At 45.7% G+C, this 22,152-nt stretch overlaps 1 protein-coding gene across 9 annotated transcripts in view; it reads right to left on the bottom strand.

The window, feature by feature from the left end:
* Window positions 1–22,152, bottom strand: part of FRY (FRY microtubule binding protein) — a 578,021-nt gene that overhangs the window by 282,687 nt on the left and 273,182 nt on the right. For 8 of the 9 annotated variants that reach the window (XM_068267046.1, XM_068267044.1, XM_068267045.1 and 5 more), the window contains one exon: window positions 5,397–5,596. In XM_068267046.1, coding sequence (XP_068123147.1) covers window positions 5,397–5,596 — 200 coding nt within the window. Of the gene's footprint in view, window positions 1–5,396; window positions 5,597–18,508; window positions 18,634–22,152 lie in introns of those variants that run through there. The other variant, XM_068267042.1, reaches the window with a different exon arrangement.

Here is a 22,152-nt window from a genome sequence, read left to right as displayed (position 1 = left end):
CTGCGACAGACAGAACAAACTGACCATACCAAATAAAACCGCCGCAGAGTGCTGACTAATAGCTTTCAGCCATGGAGGAAGTCAATAACAATAGGCTGGGGCAAGGAAGGAATTTGGAGAGCGTGCCTGAATCAATGATGGATGCAAACATAACAAAACGATCTTTGCAATAACGATTTATGGATGAGGGCTGTACAAACACGCTGCTCGATTCCTCAGCAGGGCAGCATGTACCTCGCTATGAAGGTGGTGGGGTGGAGTCGGGAAAGCTGGCGCACGGGTGACATCACACTGTCGATCTTCAATTAAACTTTCCACACAACAAAAGTCATCTGGGGACAGTGATCTACCTGGATGGACCACTAGAGTGGTCATTCATATGAAGGGACAGTACTGATTTAGGCCAAAAAGCGAATACACATACAAGTCATCTGATAGTCACTGATCACATAACTAGTAGAAATAATGTTATGATTGACCAGTACAACAAAGTCTCCAGTAACCGGCATAGTCGGGGGTCACCTGATGCCAGATACATGTGCTTGCCAAAAAAAGCACAGACCTCCCCCCGCCCTGTGCAGCAAAACCTGCTCACGGAGTGTCCAGTGCCGTCTTCCTATCGGCTTTCAGGCGTCCTCTGCGTACAGCTCTCGGCGTGTCACCTGACCTGCGCCAGGTCATGTGACACGTTGGGAGCCGTTCACATTACACGCGTTGCCGTCCGTATTTGGGCAACGCGTGCGAAACGCAGATGCGCACGAACATCAGAAGGGCATAGACTGCACTGTCTGATGTTCACACTGCACGCGTTGCGGACCAGTGCGGTGTGCGGACGCATGCTGCACGCATTTTGTGCACACACGCATGGTTGTCCCATTCACTACAGTGAATGTGATCAGCCAGGCAACGCATGCAAACGCAGATGGCGTACGATCGTACGTTTTGCGTTCCAATCGCACAGCCATCTCCGTTTGATGTGAACAGGGCCTTAAGCTGCTAGGAGCTACAGGAAGGTTATAAGATGGAGTTGGACACTCGGTGAGTATATTTTTCCCTGCAAAATACACTGTCCCCATTATCCCCTCAGGCATGTCAGTTAGTTGAGACTTCCGGCTGCCTGAGTTCCTTATAACAAGGACTTGTTGTATACGGTTAACCTAACGTTTTTAGGATAGTGGAGTTGAACAAGTATCCCCAATACAGCCGCACTCAGGACAGCACTGCTACAGTCAGATGAAAGCTAAGCCTATTTCAGCCTTCATCCTCACATCACAGACTGGGAAACAAATGTAGCATCCAGCTCACTGCTGTTAATGTTACAGTAAATAGCAGAATTCTCTCCTCTGGCTGCTGTGATCTCACATAGGCAGGCAGACAGCTGGAAGAATATTGCTACTTATGAGCAACAAGGACAGCTTCCCATTTGACATGTCCAGCCCAAGAATGTTCAATATTTGAAGCCTATGTGTATTCTGGATATTTGTCCAAGCAGCTCCCTCCCATAAAGCAAATACATGCTGGTCTTCAAGGAGCAGATGCCCTAGTGAAGTCTGTTATATCCCACCACAGCCAGCCGGGTTCCAGAAGGCCATTTAGTACACATAAGAAACTAAAGGTGGCAATACATTTGTCAATTTTGGGGCTGATTAATCATCCGATTCAATCATTATTATCGAATCAGATGAAAATGGGTGATGCAACAAGCGTGCCCGATCGACAATTTGACCAATTTTGGGCCAAAATTCACACCTGTGTGTTCACAGCACTTGCTGGCACCAATAGAGTTCAGCTTTAACCTTGTCGCAATATTCTAATGCAGGGGTGTCAAACTTAAATACAAAGTGGGACGAAATTGTACACTGGGACCTAGTCGCGGGCCAAGCTTAATGTCTACTGGCCATCTCCCTCCCTCATAAAGTTCCCTGGTGTCCATAAAGTTCCAACCTCTACACGGTTCCCTGGTGTCTAGGGGCCTCCACCCTCCCCTATACAGTTCCCTGATGTCTAGTGACCCCCGCTCCACTATACAGTTCCCTGGTGTCTAATGCCCCCCCTCCCCTATACAGTTATCTGGTGTCTAGTGCCCCCCCCCCACCTATACAGTTCTCCCTGATGTCTAGTGACCCCCCCCCCCACCTATACAGTTCTCCCTGGTGTCTAGTGGCACCCCCCTTACCTATACAGTTCCCTGGTGTCTAGTGGCCCCCCCTTACCTATACAGTTCCCTGGTGTCTAGTGCCCCCCCACCTATACAGTTCCCTGGTGTCTAGTGGCCCCCCTCCCCTACACAGTTCTCCCTGATGTCTAGTGACCCCCCCCCCCTCACCTATACAGTTCCCTGGTGTCTAGTGGCCTAAACCCTCCCCTATACAGTTCCCTTATGCCTAGTGACCCCCGCTCCACTATACAGTTCTCCCTGATGTCTGGTGACCCCCCCCCCACCTATACAGTTCCCTGGTGTCTAGTGCCCCCCCCCCCCACCAATACAGTTCCCTGGTGTCTAGTGTCCCCCCCCTCACCTATACAGTTCCCTGGTGTCTAGTGCCCCCCCCACCTATACAGTTCCCTGGTGTCTAGTGACTCCCGCTCCACTATACAGTTCTCCCTGATGTCTAGTGACCCCCCCCCACCTATACAGTTCCCTGGTGTCTAGTGCCCCCCCCCCCACCTATACAGTTCCCTGGTGTCTAGTGCCCCCCCACCTATACAGTTCCCTGGTGTCTAGTGCCCCCCCCACCTATACAGTTCCCTGGTGTCTAGTGCCCCCCCTCCTATATAGTTCCCTGGTGTCTAGTGCCCCCCCCACCTATACAGTTCCCTGGTGTCTAGTGCCCCCCCACCACCTATACAGTTCCCTGGTGTCTAGTGCCCCCCCACCACCTATACAGTTCCCTGGTGTCTAGTGCCCCCCCCACCTATACAGTTCCCTGGTGTTTAGTGCTTTCCCCCTACCTCCCTCATACGGCTTCCCTGGTGTTCTAGGACTTTACCTCCAATATAGCTTTACTGGTGGTCTAGGGTGGGCCAAACATAATGCAAAGCGGGGAAACCACTCGAGGGCCACATTTAATAGCTTTGAGGGCCAGAGTTTGACATGTATGTTCTAACGTAAACTTTTTTTCTCTGAGGTGACAGAAATGTAAGTGAACTTGCGGCAAGAGTGATATGGAAGCTGCCATATTTATATCCTTTTAAACAATACCAGTTGCCTGGCAGTCCTGTTGCTCTTCTGGCATCAGTAGTGCGAGTTCCAACCCTGAAACAAGCAAGGGGCTAATCCAGTCAGACTTCAGTCAGAAACATCTCATCTGCATGCTTGTTCAGGGTCTATGGCTGAAAGTATTAGAGGCAGAGGATCAGCAAGACAGCCAGGCAACTGGTATTGTGTAAAAAGAAATAAATATGGCAGCCTTGCCTCCGTATCCTTCGGAGAAAATGGTCATTATAGCATGATATATTATAGCATATATAGTGATGCCAACATATACATCACAGTGTCAGACAGAGCACAACGTTTCAGGTGTGTTACCCCTTCCTCTTGTGCTCAGCCCAGCCTGTGACCCTTTTCCTGTTGGATGTTTCTTGGAGATGGATGACAGTCGCCCCTTCTGGCACACATAACAAACGTCTTTTCCTCGGCCCTGCAGGATTGTGTGTACTCTAATGCTGGGAATACACGGTTCGTTTTTGCCTTCGTTTAAACCTTCGATTCGTTCGGTAAACGAATCGAGTGTTGAAAACGTATGTGAAAATAGTCATAATCTCATTATAGTTTCGATTAATAGACCCTAAAAACGAACGACTACTGATCGAACATGTTTGATATTATCTCTCTTTATCCATCTAATCGAGCCATTGGTAGGCTTGATGGCTGTTCAGATCGATTATATATTCGTTTATGCTAGTCCGTCCCTGTAAAAAGGGATTTTCGTTTCGTTTCTTTGCAGCCTTCGATCATTGGAAAAACGAAACCATCAGAATCGGAAAAAAAAACGAAACCGTGGGTGGTGATATTAACCGTATGACCGATTATTTCGGGATCGAAAAGGACAAAAGGCACAATCGAAACGAAGGTTTAAACGAAGGCAAAAACGAACCGTGTATTCCCAGCATTAGTCTCCATATCCTTCTCCAGTGTTCTCCCCAGAATGTTTTTCCAGCCGGGTGGCATGAAAAAGTAGCCGGGTGGGGCGAGATGAGAGAATGCAGTGCTGGTGCTTCTCTGCACAACTCTGCTTACAGCATAGGAGGAGGTGAGCTGATAACAGCCGGGTGCTCACCAAAGCTAGCCGGGCGGAGCACCCGGCTGAAAGAGCCTGGGGAGAACACTGTTCTCACATCGCGGGGCCATATGCAATTAACTTTTCCTCCTGAGTTTTCTCCTAAGCGTTAATTTTTCATCTTCGATTTAGAATAACTTTTCAACACTTTGCAATGGAAAAAGTACCAAAAAGTTGGTCAAAAATGACTACCAAAATAATTTTGAATATTTTTTTTGCTTGCTGGTGGTGTAAAAAGCATTTTATTGGCAAGTTTGAAAATATCACGTAGGAGAAAACGCAGGAGAAAAAGTGAATTGCATCTGGGCCCAGGTATCCTTGAGGATCACTGAACTTCTGGGCCCAGGTATCCTTGAGGATCACTGAACTGCTGAATTCCCTTACCACCAAGATGGTCCACTTTGCTGTATTTAAACAGTACAATGCAGACCAATATATTCCTAGAGATGACTGTAGCTCAGAGTATTTATTCATATAGCTCCAACCTTTTATAAAACAGTCTACACTATGAAAGCCTTGTTTCCATCAAAGTAATTATTAGTGGCATGTAATACAATGCGGTAAGTAGCAGGATGGTAAGCTGAAGCACATAAGGGATGATAGAGGCGTGTAGTTCTTAGTGGATGATGAGGCATATCAAAGTTATCCCCTACCTAAAGCACTTTCTGGCTCCCCTTAACCCTTTAGCTGCCAATTTATTTAGAGGCTTGCAAGTGCTCTAGGCCAATTCATTTTAGCACATTTTTTATTTCTTATTTGTTACATTTCCCTTCTAATTACTACTGCTGTAATGTGTATTTATGGAAACTCGTCACTAGGGGGCAGTGTGGGACAATACCAGAGGACTTCTGCTATCGGTTTCTATAAATCTACTAGTAGAGAGATATCAAAGCATTCCAAGAATTTACAGCACAGTGAGTTCTGCCAACTGAGGCTAAAAGCAGTGCACTTCTCTCAAACGAGATAATTCTATTAAAGCTGCTAATTGGTTAATATCTTTATTGTTGATGACTCCACTTACATTGGAGGTTAGTACCACAAGGAGATCTATTGGTTCAATAGCAATAATTGGTACAGTGTGTTGCATTTAGGCTAATGCATGACCGCAGTACTCACCAGAGGCTCTGCCATTATGATGCGGATCTTGCGTTCCGCTTGTGTGGTGAAATTAGCGAACAGGCTCTTCAGTATATACTCCCCAGGCTTGCTCTCCGGATCTATGTTGATGGGCAACATGGTGGGTGGGCCTTTTTCTCGTTGCGCACTGGACACTGGCTGCACCTGAGGTTTGATGTATCCGTTCCCCACTGGAGAAGCTGGAAGACACAAAAGTAAGAATGTATTTATTACCCAGGCTTGGTTTCTCCCCTCTCTGCTGCGAAAGGTGGAGAAGAGCTATGCTGTATAGAGAACTGGTACATTATCCAGGAGAAGCTGAACCTATCCTGGAGGTGGATGGAGTAATGCACAATGCAACCTGATAAAGACGACACCTCCGCAAAGCTCTTTCCATCAACTAGTTTCAGGGAAAAGATCAGCATGACAGCCAGGCAATTAGATTTGTTGATGGAAGGCCGCAATGGCAACCTCTGCAATTCTCACAATACAGACATTATTCCCCAGTAAATGTAAAGAAAAGTATTTGTCATTCATAGAGCAAAAAATAATTACCTTTTTTTGTGTTGCTGTCACTTACACTAGATAGTAAAAATCTGACAGATGTGACAGGTTTTGTACTAGTCCATCTCTCAAGGTATTCTTTAATTTTCAAAAGCACTCCCTGAATGACAGTTTCTCAGTCATACCGCCAAAATAGTGAGCAAATGAGTAGGCAGGCGAAAGGGATCTTTCTATACAACAATTAGGGAGTACTAATGTCAGTAATAAAGGAAAGACTGAAAACACCTCATAATGGGGATGTACGATTCCAAAACAGACTTTTACTACTTATTGTCAATGGCAGCGACACAGAAGAAAAATTATTTATAGGGAATTTTACTCAGGATGAAATGTACTTCAGAAATCTGCTTGAGAACATTTAAATCCTTGCCCTCAGTGTTGTTCTACTCAATGCCATTCAATGCTATGTGGCCTTCAAACTCTCACAGCTTCTACTCGGTCCACTAAATGTACTGCTGTACCTCACCTAATCATACATTTAGTTGTCATATGTCCAAAATCATTTGGAATTTTATCAGTCAAATTTGTTGAGGTCAACAGATCCCTTCATGCTTAGTTGTGTGTCAAAGTAAGGCACTCCGCAGGAGCGCTAATCACCCCCTTCCATCACACCCATGAAATGCAAGAACTTGCTAAAGACAGTTGTTATGCCTAAAGAGTACCCGAGGTCAGAGTTTCTCAACTGAGTCCTCAAGGACCCCCATGTTTAGTAGTACTTGAGGACTGAGTTGAGTAACCCTGCCCTAGGTGACATAATGACATCAGGGTTCTCCCCAGAATTTATTCCAGTCGGGTGGCATGAAAAAGTAGCTGGGTGGGGGAGAATGCAGGTTCAACGCTTCTCTGCATAACTCTGCTTACAGCATAAGAGACCGATGATAGCCGGGTGGTCACCAAAATTAGCCGGGTGAAGCACCCGGTAAAAAGAGCCTGGGGAGAACACTGGATACACACGTGTATGTACAGTGCTAAACGTAAAAATACTAGGCCGTTTTCATTTTCTTTTTCTATCTGAATGAATTTAACTCTCAGGTATGCAAGTGCCAGTTTCTCTCTGATCCAGACCTATAGTGTAATCCTCACTGAAAAGGAATTACAGCCATAAAAAAACCCTTGCCTGGCAGAGACCAGTCTCTGAGAGCAGGGGATAGATAAAAAAAGGTCAACAGTTGATATATTTTAGCTTCTGGCTTTGGCACTGACTGTATCAGACAATACAATATAAACTTAACTTAGCTTTTAAAAAGAAAGAAAAGCTCAGACATTCTAAAAAAGTAATTTTCAGGAGTAGGAGGATAGACACAATGTCATCAGTTTATTTTCATCTTTTTGATTGCTCTCTTTATGTCAGGGCTGTGGAGTCGGTACAAAAATCCGACGACTCTTCAGTTTATGAAGCCTCCGACTCCAAGTACCCAGAATTATTTCAACTCCTCGACTCCGACTCCACAGCCCTATCAGGGATACGGAATTGGTACAAAAATCATCCGACTTCTCAGTTTATGAAACTCCAGGCAACCAAAAATAGCTCCAACTCCACAGCCCAATCAGCGATGTGGAGTTGGTACAAAAGTAATCCAACTCCTCAGTTTATGAAACCACCGTCTCCAGGTACCCAAAAAATGCTCCGACTCCAACACCACAGCCCTGATTAATGGTCCATTGCACAGGTGTGCAGCATGAAACCACCCTCCCTCCTGCAAGCTCCTCCCATCCCTTTTAGCACAAGTTCTAGCTATGCAGCACAGGTTTCAAGAGTCCCTATCACACCACAATGCAGGAACAGAAAAGGCCCTATGCAGCCTCATTACCCTGCTAGCAGAGTCTTGCCTAAAGGCTGCACTATGCTGCACTGTGGAAGGGACATTATTATGCACAATATAAGAAGCCATAGAGGAAGAAGTGATTCTGGATGCAGCAGAGGAAAGGCTTGTGTATGGGATTTACAAGAGCATGATTAGCATAACAGATTACATCCAGGTTTACACTTCAGTCTGACTTCTGCTATAATGTAAACTGTGCACAGAGGAGCTGTCTGGGAAATGGAAACTAGCTACTGAAACGCCTTTATATTTCATCCTGCATGTTTATGTAACTTTCCATCAGCTCGCATCATGCCAGCATCTGAACAGATTACGCCATTTACATTTACAGTATATACACTTTAAAAGAAGGCAACTTTTCCGGATCGGCACAAAGGCTTTGGCTGGGCGGCCAGTAAATAGAATCAGAACCTTTCTAGAAAATGACGCATTTCAGAAGTTTGCCAAAATGGAAAAGAACTGAAATTAAAACGTTAAAGAGAACCTGTGCTGAGTAAAAATATTTAAAATAAACACGAGGTAACTTCAAATGAACATTGCATAGTTACCTTGCCATCAGTTCCTCTCAGAAGCTCACCATTTTCTTCTGACAACAATCCCTTCCAGTTCTGACAATATTTTGTCAGATCTGAAATATATCAGTTGCTGTCAGCAAAATATCAGTTGCTGTCAGTTATAGCTGAGAGGAAAACTGAAGTACCAGGTAATGTCCATGTTTCCCTATGGCTCAAGTGGGCGATGTTACAGTTTAACTGTGTGCTGACCAGAAAGCTGTTATGGGTAATGGGCATTTTCAAAATGGAGGACGGAAAATTCCCTTGATTACAGTGAACAAACAGGACGCGGGACAGGAGAAAGACACAGAGGAGTAGACTACATGGAAGGTTAGTATGGCTTGTGTATGCTTATTTTGACTTCTTTAACCACTTTTCTACCACAGGGTTTTTCCCCTAAAAACCACAGCAATTTTAACATTTTAGGGAGGCAAGGGTTAATGGGCTTAAAGAGAACCCGAGGTGTGTTTAAAGAATGTTATCTGCATACAGAGGCTGGATCTGCCTATACAGCCCAGCCTCTGTTGCTATTCCAAACCCCCCTAAGGTCCTCCTGCACTCTGCAATCCCTCATAAATCACAGCCGTGCTGTGAGACTGTGTTTACATTTGTAGTGTCAGTCTCGGCTGCTCCCCCACCTCCTGCATAGCTCCGGTCCCTGCCCCCCTTCCTTCCCTCCAATCAGTGGGGAGGGAAGGGACGCAGGCGGGGACCAGAGTTCTGCAGGAGGCGGGGAGAGCAGCAGACTGACACTATAGAGATAAACACAGCCAGCTCTGACAAGCTGTGTGTCAGCAGCATGGCTGTGATGTATGAGGGATTGCAGAGTGCAGGGGGACCTTAGGGGGGTTTGGGATAGCAACAGAGGCTGGGCTGTATAGGCAGATCCAGTCTCTGTATGCAGATAAGATTCTTCAAACCCACCTCGGGTTCTCTTTAATGGGGGTAAAATTTATTTTAAAAAAAACCCAACTGATGCTGATCACTCACTAATGCTGTATTAGTTATCTGAGATCCTCTCACGAGTGATCTCTGTAACTGTAACAGCATAGTGACTGATTCAGTGTTTACACACATTCTGAATGAATGAGCACTGCCATTGGCTTTGGCAGTGCTCATTCAAACTTGTAAGCACTTTGATTGGCTGACCAGCGGGTGCCGATCGCGACCGCAAATCCGCGTGCACGCGACCGCGCATCCGCGTGCACGCGATCGCGCACGCGAACGCTCACAGCGGGAAAACAAACAGGAGATGCCTATCTACGCCCCTGTGCCCCAGGTGAATTTTAAAGGGGCGTAGATAAGCGTGGCAAGGGTTGCTAAGTGGTTAAGGTGGCAATACATCAGGCGAGTTGGCGGACGATCAACCAAATCCAAACAAAGTACTATAATTAAATGAAAATCGGTGCAGCCAAGTGCATGCCCAAACAACGACGTAACCAATGTCGGTCCGAAAATGGTCGCATAAATCTATCAGACATGTTGCAAGATGTAGGGAAGACTTGCTTGATTGGGTGCGCAGCGGTAATAGCGCGCAAGTGACGAAACCCCCGGCGCTTATACAGTGTATAAATGTGCATTTATACATTACCTATCCTTTGTTGCGGTCCGTCTTCTGAATCCGCCACTCTTCATTATGGGGCATACACACTGCCGGCACATAGCACACCAGTACGTGTGTGACGTCACATGCGCCCCGCCAGTGGTGTGTATAGGGCTAATGGAAGAATGGCGGATTCAGAAGACGGATGGGCACGGCAACACAGGATAGGTAATGTGTAAATGCTCACATGCACATTTATACATTTCCCGAGATGTTTCATGCTGAAATCGGCCTGCAGTTTATGGGCAGCCAACAGATCTCTCTAATCAGATTGCATCAGAGAGAGATTTGTCTCTTGGTGGGATCTGCCCATCATCACTAGATGTATGGGCACTTTTACTAAAAACTTTTACTCAAGTGTGATCAGTGTACACTGCAGCTGCCATCAGCACTTCAGAGGAATAGCAATGAGATTAGGTGGTCAATTTACAAGTGTAGAAGCAACATAGATAGCACATTATTGAAGTGGCGATCAGGACACACTGCAGCAAGAGTACCATCAGAACAATATCATAGATGAAACAAACAAGTGTTAAATAAATCAGTGGCAACAGGTCTAACTGATCTCTGCTCAATAAAAGACACATCCTAAATGGTAAAGCAAAACATCAGTGCAGCACAGATGTGTCAATGAAGCCTTCATGTAAATCTTTCCAGCCCATAACAACAGGCAATACAGTATGAGGTTGGAATAAGCAGTATCCAGCTTTAATCTTACTGTTATTCCACTTTGAACATTTTTCCCCAGAGAAGAAAAAGGAAGTGAAATTGAGGTGAGAATGATATGGAGGCTGCCATATTAGTTTCCTTTTTAACAATACCAGTTGCCTGGCAGCCCTGCTGATCTTCTGGCATCAGTAGTGTCTGAGGCACGGCCCTGAAACCACCACGTGGCTAATACAGCCATACTTCAATCAGAAACATCTGATCTGCAGACTTGTTCAGGGTCTTTGGCTAAATGTACTAGAGATAAAGGATAAGGAGGACAGCCAGACAACATGCATTGTTTAAAATGAAATGAATATGGCAGCCTCCATATCACCTCACCTCAGGTTCAATTTAAAGTAAACCTGAAGCAAAATTAAAACAAATAATCAGGTACTCTCCTATGGAGAGGGAAAGCCCTGGATCCTATAGCGCTGGAGGAATTCCACCAATAGAGAGCAGGGAAGGCTCTATAGGATCCAGAGTCTTCCCTCTCTATAGTGTAAGTATCGGATTTGTTTTTCTTATGTGGCTACATATTTGCTTTAACCTTCCTGGCGGTAAGCCCGAACTGAGTTCGGGCTATGCCGCCGGAAGGCACCGCTCAGGCCCCGCTGGGCCGATTTGCATAATTTTTTTTTTGCTGCACGCAGCTAGCACTTTGCTAGCTGCGTGCAGTGCCCGATCGCCGCCGCTACCCGCCGATCCGCCGCAATTCCTCTCGCCGCGGCCGCCCCCCCCCCCAGACCCCGTGCGCTGCCTGGCCAATCAGTGCCAGGCAGCGCTATGGGGCAGATCGGAGTCCCCTCTGACGTCACGACGTCGATGACGTCGGTGACGTCATCCCGCCCGTCGCCATGGCGACGGGGGAAGCCCTCCAGGAGATCCCGTTCTTTGAACGGGATCTCCGGATCTCCGATCGCCGGCGGCGATCGGAGGGGCTGGGGGGATGCCGCTGAGCAGCGGCTATCATGTAGCGAGACTTTGTCTCGCTACATGAAAAAAAAAAAAAAAAAATTTAAAAAAAAAGATTTGCTGCCCCCTGGCGATTTTTTTGCAAACCGCCAGGAGGGTTAACCTCCTTAGTGGTAATCCCGAGCTAGGCTTGGGGTTGCTGCCACAAGGTACATGCAGAGCATGCAGCGCAATGGGCGTTTCTAACTCGCCTCTGGGTGCGATCTGGGTGCTGGCAGCCAGTCGCCTTCCTGTCCTTGGCGGCTCTCAATCGGTAGAGTGATATCACCGTTTTTCACATGAGGACAGGTGGCAAGCTCACCGTAGTAGTAGATCGCCACCTGCAGAAGGGAGGGAGAATTGCATCGCCGGATCCTGGGGAGGTGAGTAAAGTGCTGAGGCTGCTGCAGATCTCTGTGCAGTATGATTTTTTCCCCCTGCTATTAGGGTCTAAAAGCACATGGAAAAAAAAAACCAAAAAGTACCACTTTTAGACCCTAAGATCCAATACTAATAAAACTAGTATGTAATGACGCACCCTGCTCCGTCATTTACACTACGTGCGTCAGTCACTCAAACTTGCATTATCCCAAGCACCGTGCGTTAAGCGTGGTGCTTGTGGTAACGCACTGCTAACCTTGCGTAGGCATGGATACTTCCAGTGCACCGCAATGGACTGCAATAAGCAGGGTTGTGGAGTCGGAGTTGGAGTCGGAGTCAGAGCAATTTTGGGTACCCGGAGTCGGATATTTCATAAACTGAGGAGTCGGAGTCAGATGATTTTTGTACAAAATCCACAGCCCTGGTAAGTATTAGACTAAGGAGTCAGAGTCGAGGAGTCGAAGAAATTTTGGTTACCCGGAGTCGGAGTTGGTGGTTTCATCAACCAAGGAGTCTGAGTTGGAAAATTTTTGTACCGACTCCACAGCCCTGGCAATAAGTGTGAAAGTCTCCATAGACTTCCATTGCTTTTGCAGCCCCTTACAGTAAAATAGGCTAACACAATGCAGGAAATACCTGCAAGTGTAAAAGGGCCCCCCTAGTGTCCACTAACAGGCCATCCATCTAATACAGTTTAACAGGGAACACTTTGTACCAAGTTTCAGGAAATAAGCCACTTTCCAGCATTTCATTTCACAGAGCAAACAGCAGTACATGAGATTCCATAACTAAGATTCCCAGGCCAGCAGCCAGAGCCAGCTAATGTTATACGGAAGCAGCAGGCTGCACAGTTTCAGTACATGGCTCTGTCTGACAGGCTGTACAATGGCAGCTGTATCACCCACAATCCTGGCATACACTCCACTGACAAATACCTGTCACCTGCCTTCCTCCTACTGTTATAATTTACATCACTGCAACGTACAAAATAACTTGAGCAACAATAATAAAAGGCCACCTTATAATACACGTTCAAATTACATCTACAATCAAAAAATGATTATTATAGATTTTTATAATGCCAGCACATTCCGAGGAACTTTACAAGTGCAGTAAAAAAAAAAACTATACAACAATTACATGATATAAATGGAAAGTACAGATAGTGCAAAGGCATAAAGTGTACAGAGCGGGAGGTACATAGAAGACAGTGCAGTTTACATATATACCATGACACACCAGGAGGGGGCCACGCTTAAATCGAGCTTACAGATTTTAAAGGAAACCAGAGACTAAATTAAAAAAAGTATACATAACTGGGGCTTTCTACAGCCCCCTCCAGCCTGATCGCTCCCTTGGCGCCGTCCTCCGCATCCTGGATCTTCTGTACTGGGTCCCGCTATCTTCGGCAGTCAAGGCTAACTGCACATGCGCAGCCTGGCTGTGCGAGCCCGCCCCCCGGGAACTGTCTGCTCAGGCACAGAACTCTCCTGGGTGCGGAAGCAAGACAGAGAAGTGCGCATGCGCCGACTGGCTACGACTGGCCAAAGATACCAGGACCCCATACAGAAGATCCAGGAGGTGGAGGACGGCACCGAGAGAGCGATCAGGCCGGAGGGGCTGGAGGAAGCCCCAGGTATGTAGGATTTTTTTTTGTCTCTGGTACACTTTAAGGTTGCCAGGTTAAGGTTGTTTTTTAGTTGGAGATGACAGGAAGCCATTGATGTATTAATGTGAGAAATGTTGAAAGAGCAGAATCATGAGTAACTCTGAAAGAGGAACTTTAACCCAGAATAGCACTTCATATTAATCAGTAGCCGATACCCTCTTTCCCACAATAAAAAATGTGGTAAAACCCCTCCCACAGCGTGGGGTCAGCAGCCAATTGGCAGCGTTTTTAACACCATTCCGTGTCAGCGCTTGAAATGCGTCAGTGTTACTCCACGGCAGAAAACTGTGACATGTTGTGTCCTGTCAGCCATCAGCACAAAGCAATAACAAGTGTCTGGCCTGTGCAAGAAAGAGCAGCTGACAGGCAGTGCATTCAGCACCTTCAGCTGCCCCGATGAAAGTGGTCTAAATGGGCCCATACACTGGTCGATTTCAGCCATCGATCGATCGACAGTCAGGAACGTGAGATTCGGTGGAGAAATGTTGATTTGGGTGTCATCAGTGTATAGATAAACTAATAAATGGTCCTAACAATAAGTACAGATAGAACAGGAGACAAAAGACAGTCTGGGGGTACACCAAATGGGAGTGGGTGTGGGGTAGAGAGGTTGTGGGATTCAGAAACCTTAAGGGTCTGTTTCCACTACTGTGGAAATCGGGGCGAATCTGCAGATTTTCCCTGCAGCCAAATCACGCGGGGAAACTCTGCCATAGAGAATAATGCTAGTCTCATCTCCTCATGGGGGATTCTCAGGGTTTTCTTTGTCATCAAAAGCATTTCCTGAATGCAAGTAGCAAAGTTTAAAGGCCAAATAAAAAGATACCATCCAGGCTGCCTACTCGCTTGTACACTATTTTGGCAGGTACACTGCCGTTCAGGGAATGCTTTTGAAAACAAAGAAAACCCTGGGAATTCCTCATGAGGAGATGGACTAATCCAAAAGATGTCGGTTCTTTCACATTTTAACTTTTTTTTTTTTTTTTTTTTTGCTGTAGTGGTCCTTTAATCTACCGGTATGTTTTTGTAATATGGAAGGAAAAACACACACACTCTCACGCTCACACTCACACTCACACTCTCACACTCACACTCTCACACTCACACACTCTCACACTCACACACTCTCACACTCACACTCTCACACTCACACTCTCACACTCTCACACTCTCACACTCTCACACTCTCACACTCTCACACTCTCACACTCTCACACTCACACACTCTCACACTCACACTCTCACACTCTCACACTCACACTCTCACACTCACACTCACACTCACACTCTCACACTCACACTCACACTCTCACACTCACACTCACACTCTCACACTCACACTCTCACACTCACACTCACACTCTCACACTCACGCTCACACTCACACGCTCACACTCACACGCTCACACTCACACGCTCACACTCACACGCTCACACTCACACGCTCACACTCACACGCTCACACTCACACGCTCACACTCACACGCTCACACTCACACGCTCACACTCACACGCTCACACTCACACTCACACTGCTACCCACCATAATAGTAACAAGGGGTGGCTTGTATCTCTTATGGCACAGTGAGCTCTGTGGCAGAGAGGAGTATAAAGACAAGCTTGGTCAGCTATAGACATGAGCTTGCAAGTGTTCACAGATATGAAACTGAGCTCATCAAACACAGCTGTGATTTAATTAGCCCACAACTGGTTAATTAACCAGCAGCCACTTAGTTTGATTGGCTACATTACCAATCCATGGGCATTTGCATGCCAAGTCAAATCTGGCATCCCTCTCCAGTCAGCAGTAGCAAGTCTAAGGCTGCTTACACACTAAGACGTTACAGGCGCACGTTAGTGCAGCCTGTAACGCTCCCCAACGCACAGCAATGTAACACAAGTGGGTTGTTCACACTGCCCACGTTGCGTTACATGTAACGCTGCACGTTCTTAAGGTGGTGCAGCATGCTACGGCGTTAGAGCGGCTTAAGCCGCGTTAGACTGTCTGCACATGCGCAGTCATGTTGGGGAGGAGCGGAGAGCGGCCAAGCACATGGCTTATTAATATTCACTGCACGTTGTGACGTGCAGTGTTTACTTCCAGGAGTGGCCGCTCTGTGCGGTGATTGGCTGGCAGGACCACGTGATGCCGCATGCGCACAAGAGTACGCATCACGGACGCCAGAGTGAGCTGCACAACGCGGCTCACTCTGACGTCCACAACGAACAGCACCAGGCGTCGCGTTAGGTGCACGTTATGCGACCTTAATGTGGCACCTAATGCAACGTCTTAGTGTGCAAGTAGCCTAAGGGTACGTTTCCATTGGTGCGGTGCGATTCCAGTGCGGAAAATGCATGTACGATTTTGCATGCAGATGCATTTTTCTATGTGATTTCGCATGTGTTTTGTGGCCAAGCGTTTTTAACCATGTCAATGCTGGTGTGCTTTTTACATTGTTTTTACACAAAAACGCATGCGAAAACGCATAGAAAAACGCATGCGTTTTTCCTATTAATTACATTGTATGCGTTTCGCACACCGCTCTGCGGTGTGTGAATTCTGAGGGCTCTGCCGTGCACATTTTTTCTGCACAGAAAAACGCTAAGAAATCCTGACAAGTGGAAACAGTCCTATCCACTTGTATTGGTTATGCGAATCTGCATGTAGAAAACGCATGCAGATTCGCTCTAGTGGAAACGGGCCCTTATAGTACACATTGCTCCTGTTTCGCAACCATCAATGAGAGACACAGGGGCCTTTCAATTAACATTTTCTCTTAGGGGATATTTTCACACCTTATCGATAAAATGCATTTTCAACCACCAGCAAGTTAAAGAACGATCAGAATATCTTCTCCAGGACATTTTCACATACTTTTTGGTACAAAAGTTATTTTCAACAGAAGATGAAAAATGATCTCCAAGGAGAAAATGTAGGAGACAAAGTGAAATGAATAAGGGCCAAGATGTGAAACTTCTCATCCCCTTTAGTAGATTGCCTCCACTGTACGATACGCTTCCAGTCTGCTGCAAATGACTTGTATGCACACGTATGCACACACATGCTCAGCAAGGGAAATGCCATCAAGACTCCCTGTCATATTTCACTCTGATCGCAAGTAAAAAACTGATCTCTTACTCAAAGCGCACATGAAGTGAGAGGGATATGGAGGCTGCCATATTTATTTCATCTTAAGCTAACCAGTTGCCTGGCAACCCTGCTGATTCTCTGCATTTAAAACTTTCCGACATAGACCCTGAACAAGCATGCGGATCAGATGTCTGACAAAAATCTGACTAGATTAGCTGCATGCTTGTTTCAAGTGTGTGATTCAGACACTACTGCAGCCAAATAAATCAGCAGGGCTGCCAACTGGTATAGTTTAAAAGGAAATACAAGCTGTCCTCTACTTAGAAACAGGCCATGTTCCGGGAGATTGTAACTTGAGTCCTATGACAAATATTGTGGAATTTGGATAAATGATTTACTTTCGGACAACTCTAGATTTGGACAGATTAGTATAACTATGTTTTTTGGTAGTTTTCAATGTGCTTTTAAAGTGTTTTTAACTACTTATAACAGTTTATACAATACTGTAACATTTAAAGAACAAATGAGGTGAGAAGGATATGGAGGCTGCCATATTTATTTCCTGTTAAGCAATACTAGTTGCCTGGCAGCCCTGCTGATATATTTGGTTGCAGTAGTGTCTGAATAACACCAGAAACAAGCATGCAGCTAATCTTGTCAGATCTGACAATAAAATAATGTCAGAAACACCTGATCAGCTGTATAATTGTTCATGGTCTGTGGCTAAAAGTATAAAGCTACGTGTACACATGCGACAACGACCGTTCGTTGTCAACGACAAACAAACTTTTAATTGATAAAAGAACGACCTAAGTAAAGTTAGTTTTAAAAGGTGTGTAACGATCAGATCGTTAGAACGAACGTTACATCACGTAAAAGCAACTATTGCGCCTGCGCATAAAAATGAAAAGTTCCATGGAAAAATAGTGAAATGCGCATGTCAAGCCTAGTACGAACGACCGTTTCCAACGATGTACTACTTTTGCAAACGATCGTCGTTGGAAAAAATCCGCCAAGCTAGATCGTTCGTTTTTAACGATCTAGCTCGTTCGTCGTTAGACTTCATGGTCGTTGGCTGCTTTTTTTTAAGCGATCGGGGAACGATCGTTTCAAACGACTATAGTCGCATGTGTGTACGCACCTTTGGAGGCAGATGATCAACAGGACAGCCAGGCAACTGGTATTGCTTAAAAGGAAATTACTTTCTCCATATCACTCTCGCTTCAGTTGTCTTTTAACAACAAAAATATGTAATAAAAACAGTATTGTATATATGTAATGAAAACGGTATTGTATATTTTGGATAGGAAGACAACTTTGTATCTTTGAAACATTGTAACTTGAGGGGTTTGTAAGTAGGAGACGATCTGTAAATATGTCCTCAACATCTGACACTATCAACATTATAACCTCCCAGACAGACATCATCCTAGATAGTAATAACATCAACACTCCAAAAACCATACAATCATGGTGATACCAGCAACTTCCGAAAGCATCAAATGGCAAATCAAAATTATGCCGAAATGTGACAACAGCAGAAATACGGGAACCGGACAGAAATCAGCGTCAAACCTAAACGATCCAAGCCACGGTGCTCTTCACTATGACAGCAGCACATGGAACCCAAGCATCAACTCTTCCCCTGCAGTAGTCTGATCACAGCCATGTCAAGATAAAAAACAATTCTGACTCCACACTGCTCCCCCTTGTACAACCATCCAATAAATCTATCCGATAATATCACTGGCTGAGAATTTTCACCTACCAAGCCCCTTGATGAAGTTGACGACACTTGCTCTGCCCCAGCATATGGCAGTGGTCTCCATAAGGACAAAATCCAAGTTATAACAAGTCCAGAGTCCGGAGTACGGTTAAGCCAAGTTCCTGCAGCATAATGACGTCTTTTCTCGCCTTATCGTTAAGTTTTTAGGAAGAACAGTTTTCCAGGTAGGATAAAGACCTCCTGAAGCTCTTGGGCGGCCGTGTGCTACAGAACGCCCACTGTTACTGAGCGAGGTATGAAAGGGCTCATTTTTAGCCTGACTGAAATCACACCTACAACTCGCACAGGCTCTATATTTATCCCCGGGACGTGCACTGCTGACACATAGGAGGCTCTGAGCTCTCTCCAAGAACATGACACTGGTCAATGCTGCCTGCGGTAAACAGGCACACAGCTCGGCTCAGAAAACATCAGTTACCAGGAGATAGAGGAACGAGAAAAGCCAGAACTGTATCAGAGCGTAGGACAGGAGATAGAGGAACGAGCAGAGCAAGAGCAATATCAGAGCGTAGGACAGGAGATAGAGGAAAGTGCCACCTAACTTTGCTAATTCAGTTATACATGGCTACTAGCTAACACTTTACAAAATCACTAGCAAAAAAATCTGATCTGATAAATTTCAGTATCTAAATGCTCTCTATGGCCTAGTCACTAGTGCACAACAAAAACCGCTAGCAGATCCGCAAAACGCTAGCGGTTTTTGATGTTTTTTCTTCTTATTGTGAAGCATTTTGCTAGCGTTTTGCGGTTTTGTGTGGCTTTTTTGTGTAGCAGATTACAGATATTGTTACAGTAAAGCTGTTACTGAACAGCTACTGTAACAAAAACGCCTGGAAAACCGCTCTGATCTGGCGTTTTGCGGCTTTCCTACACTTAACGTTGGAGGCAGAAACGCCTCCGAAATCCAAAAAATGCTGCAGCCCGGGAGTATGCGTTTCTGAAAAACGTCCTACCGCTCTGGTGTGCACCAGCCCATTGAAATACATTAGCCAAGCGGATTTACAGGCGGATCGCACCCAAATCCGCTCGGTGTGCACTAGGCCTATATTCAGACTGACTGTCGAGGAAAGAAAAATGAATATGCCATAAATGCGGTTCAGAAAAAAGTAGCAGTCATGGTAACAGTCCTCAATTTCTGGCATTGTAATTTTTTTTTATTATTTTTATTAGCAGAATATAGGCTATTAGCAATTTTTTCCAATAATTCCTTAATTTTATAGGCATTTTTTAAGGAAATATTGGACTTAATTGCAGAAAATACACTTTTCTCCGGTTTACACCTTTCCATATTTTCACACTACAAATGCCACAATTATCAAACCTATAAAGGTGATTAAATCGATTAAAATAATAAGATGTATGCCTTATTTCACTGGCTGGGTGTGTGGCAGACCATTATCCTCAGCTTGCACGTCTGTAGTGATCAGATGTCGTCACTAGGGCATCGCCAGGCAACAGCAGAGCAATTATTATAATTAATTTATAAAGTGCCAACACATTCCTTGGTGCTGTACAAAGTAAATGCATCTGTAGAGCATTAGGTCCCCTTAACTGCCACCCTAGAGATCGCAACCTACTGCTACAGGTGGCAATCAATTAAGTTGACAAGTATAGGTGGTACAGGGTCCCCAACTCTGCCACTGCCTACTGAGTGAGTCCCAGTCGCTGTAGCTCAAGCACTTTGAGTATGCCAGGAGAAAAGCACAATATAAATGTTATTCGGTATCATGTCTAGGAAGGAGGTTAAAACTAAACTGACCAAAAAACAAACAAACATGTTTTATTGTGATCTCTAACTTTTTTTAAGCTTGTAAAACTTTGCTCCTATCTTTATTAGTAGCTTTCAATTATGGACATAGATTCTACCTCCAGGAACATAGCAGATGACTTTTTTGGATGTAGAAGCTAAGTCCTGGAATGGGAAGTGGTTAAAGGACTCTGAAGTCTCTTAAAAATCATCTTTTTATTATAAAATCCTGTGTAATATGATAGCCCTACCTAAACCGCTGCATCCCCGCCGCTGTAATCTATCTAAATTCCCCCAAACTCCCCGGGGGCAATCCGCGCAGCGCTTCCGTGAGAGGCAGAGCTATGTGCCGCAGCTCTGCCTCTCAGTGCGTCTGTCAGTCAGTCTTCCTTCATTGAGAGGGGCTGGGGAGAGGCGGAGATCTGCAGCTGACAGACGCGTGTAGAGGCAAAGCTGCAGCTAACAGGTATGCACGGAGTGGTATATCACACTGCGTGCACTCACGTAGGTAGGTGGGTGCACTGAAAACAACAGGTAGGTATATGCAGTGATGGGTATTACAAATGTGCACCTGTCACACACACGTACCGTGAACAGGTTCAGTGACTGGTGGTATTAAATATCACACTGCGTGCACTCATGTAGGTAGGTGGGTGCACTGAACACAACAGGTAGGTATATGCAGTGATGGGTATTACACTGTGCACCTGTCACACACAGACAGGTACCAGACAGGCACAGTGACACTGCATGCGCTCACGTAGGTAGGTGGGTGCACTGTGAACAACAGGTAGGTATATGCAGTGATAGGTATTATAATGTGCACCTGGCACAGTAGTAATTATACCACCAAGGGTCCAAAGGCCAGCTGCGACTGACCGACAGGGCTGTATATAATGCAAGTGGGCCACACACACACACACACAAAAATAAAAAAAATCACAAGAACAAGATTAGCTCTCAAAAGAGCTGTTGAGGGGTGCTTTTTTTAGCAATAAGAATCAGCAAGGAGCAAGCTAAGAAGCTTACAAGAGCCTAACTAAGCTTTCCCTATAGGTCTCTGCACAGCAGCTCTCCCTTCTCTAATTACTGCAGGCACACGAGTGAGTCCAATGCCTGACGCTGCCTGCCTTTTATAGGGGGGGGGGGGGGGGGCTCCAGGAGGGAGTGTAGCCTGATTGGCTACAATGTGCCTGCTGACTGTGATGTAGAGGGTTAAAGTTGACCCTAATGTTGCACTATCATTATGGGGGCGAATCAAACTCCCGGAAAAGTTTGCGGTTCTCTGCGAATGCAAACAACGGAAGTTCGCCAGGAACTGTTCGGGCCATCTCTAATGGCTACTAGTGTGATTAATTCGCTCTTTTCGGACACCTAATGCTGGGCATACACGGCATACTATCTAGCAGATAGTGTGCCGGTATCGAGCCAGCGGCTCGATGCCGACGCATCACCGCTCGTCCGTGCGGATCAATTCCCGCTCGTCCCTGCGGGCACTTTCTTCTCAGCGCTTCGTTTTGCCTATTGTCCGCCCATGGGGATCGAGGCGGGAATCGATCCACGCAGTGATCGGACATGTCGGAAATTATCAATCGAGCCATCAGCGGCTCAATTGATAAGAAAGTACACTGCCGTGTATGCCTAGCATGACTGTAACCGTCTAACCCTCACAACTAAATGTAACCCTATTCTCCTAATCTACACCAAACCTTAAATGACAATTGTCTCTCAAGGTTTGTTTTGGTTTCAGAGCCTGGCATCCAACCCATTTCCCTTCTAAAAAAAAATCTACACACCCTCAGTGCCCGACACCCAATCCTTCTACCAAAGTCTACGCACCTTCAGTGGTTAGCACCCAATCCTGCCTCCTTCTACAAAA

Source organism: Hyperolius riggenbachi, chromosome 2, assembly GCF_040937935.1.
Source record: "Hyperolius riggenbachi isolate aHypRig1 chromosome 2, aHypRig1.pri, whole genome shotgun sequence".
Taxonomy (NCBI): Eukaryota; Metazoa; Chordata; class Amphibia; order Anura; family Hyperoliidae; genus Hyperolius; species Hyperolius riggenbachi.
This window is presented reverse-complemented; position numbering and strand designations above follow the sequence as displayed.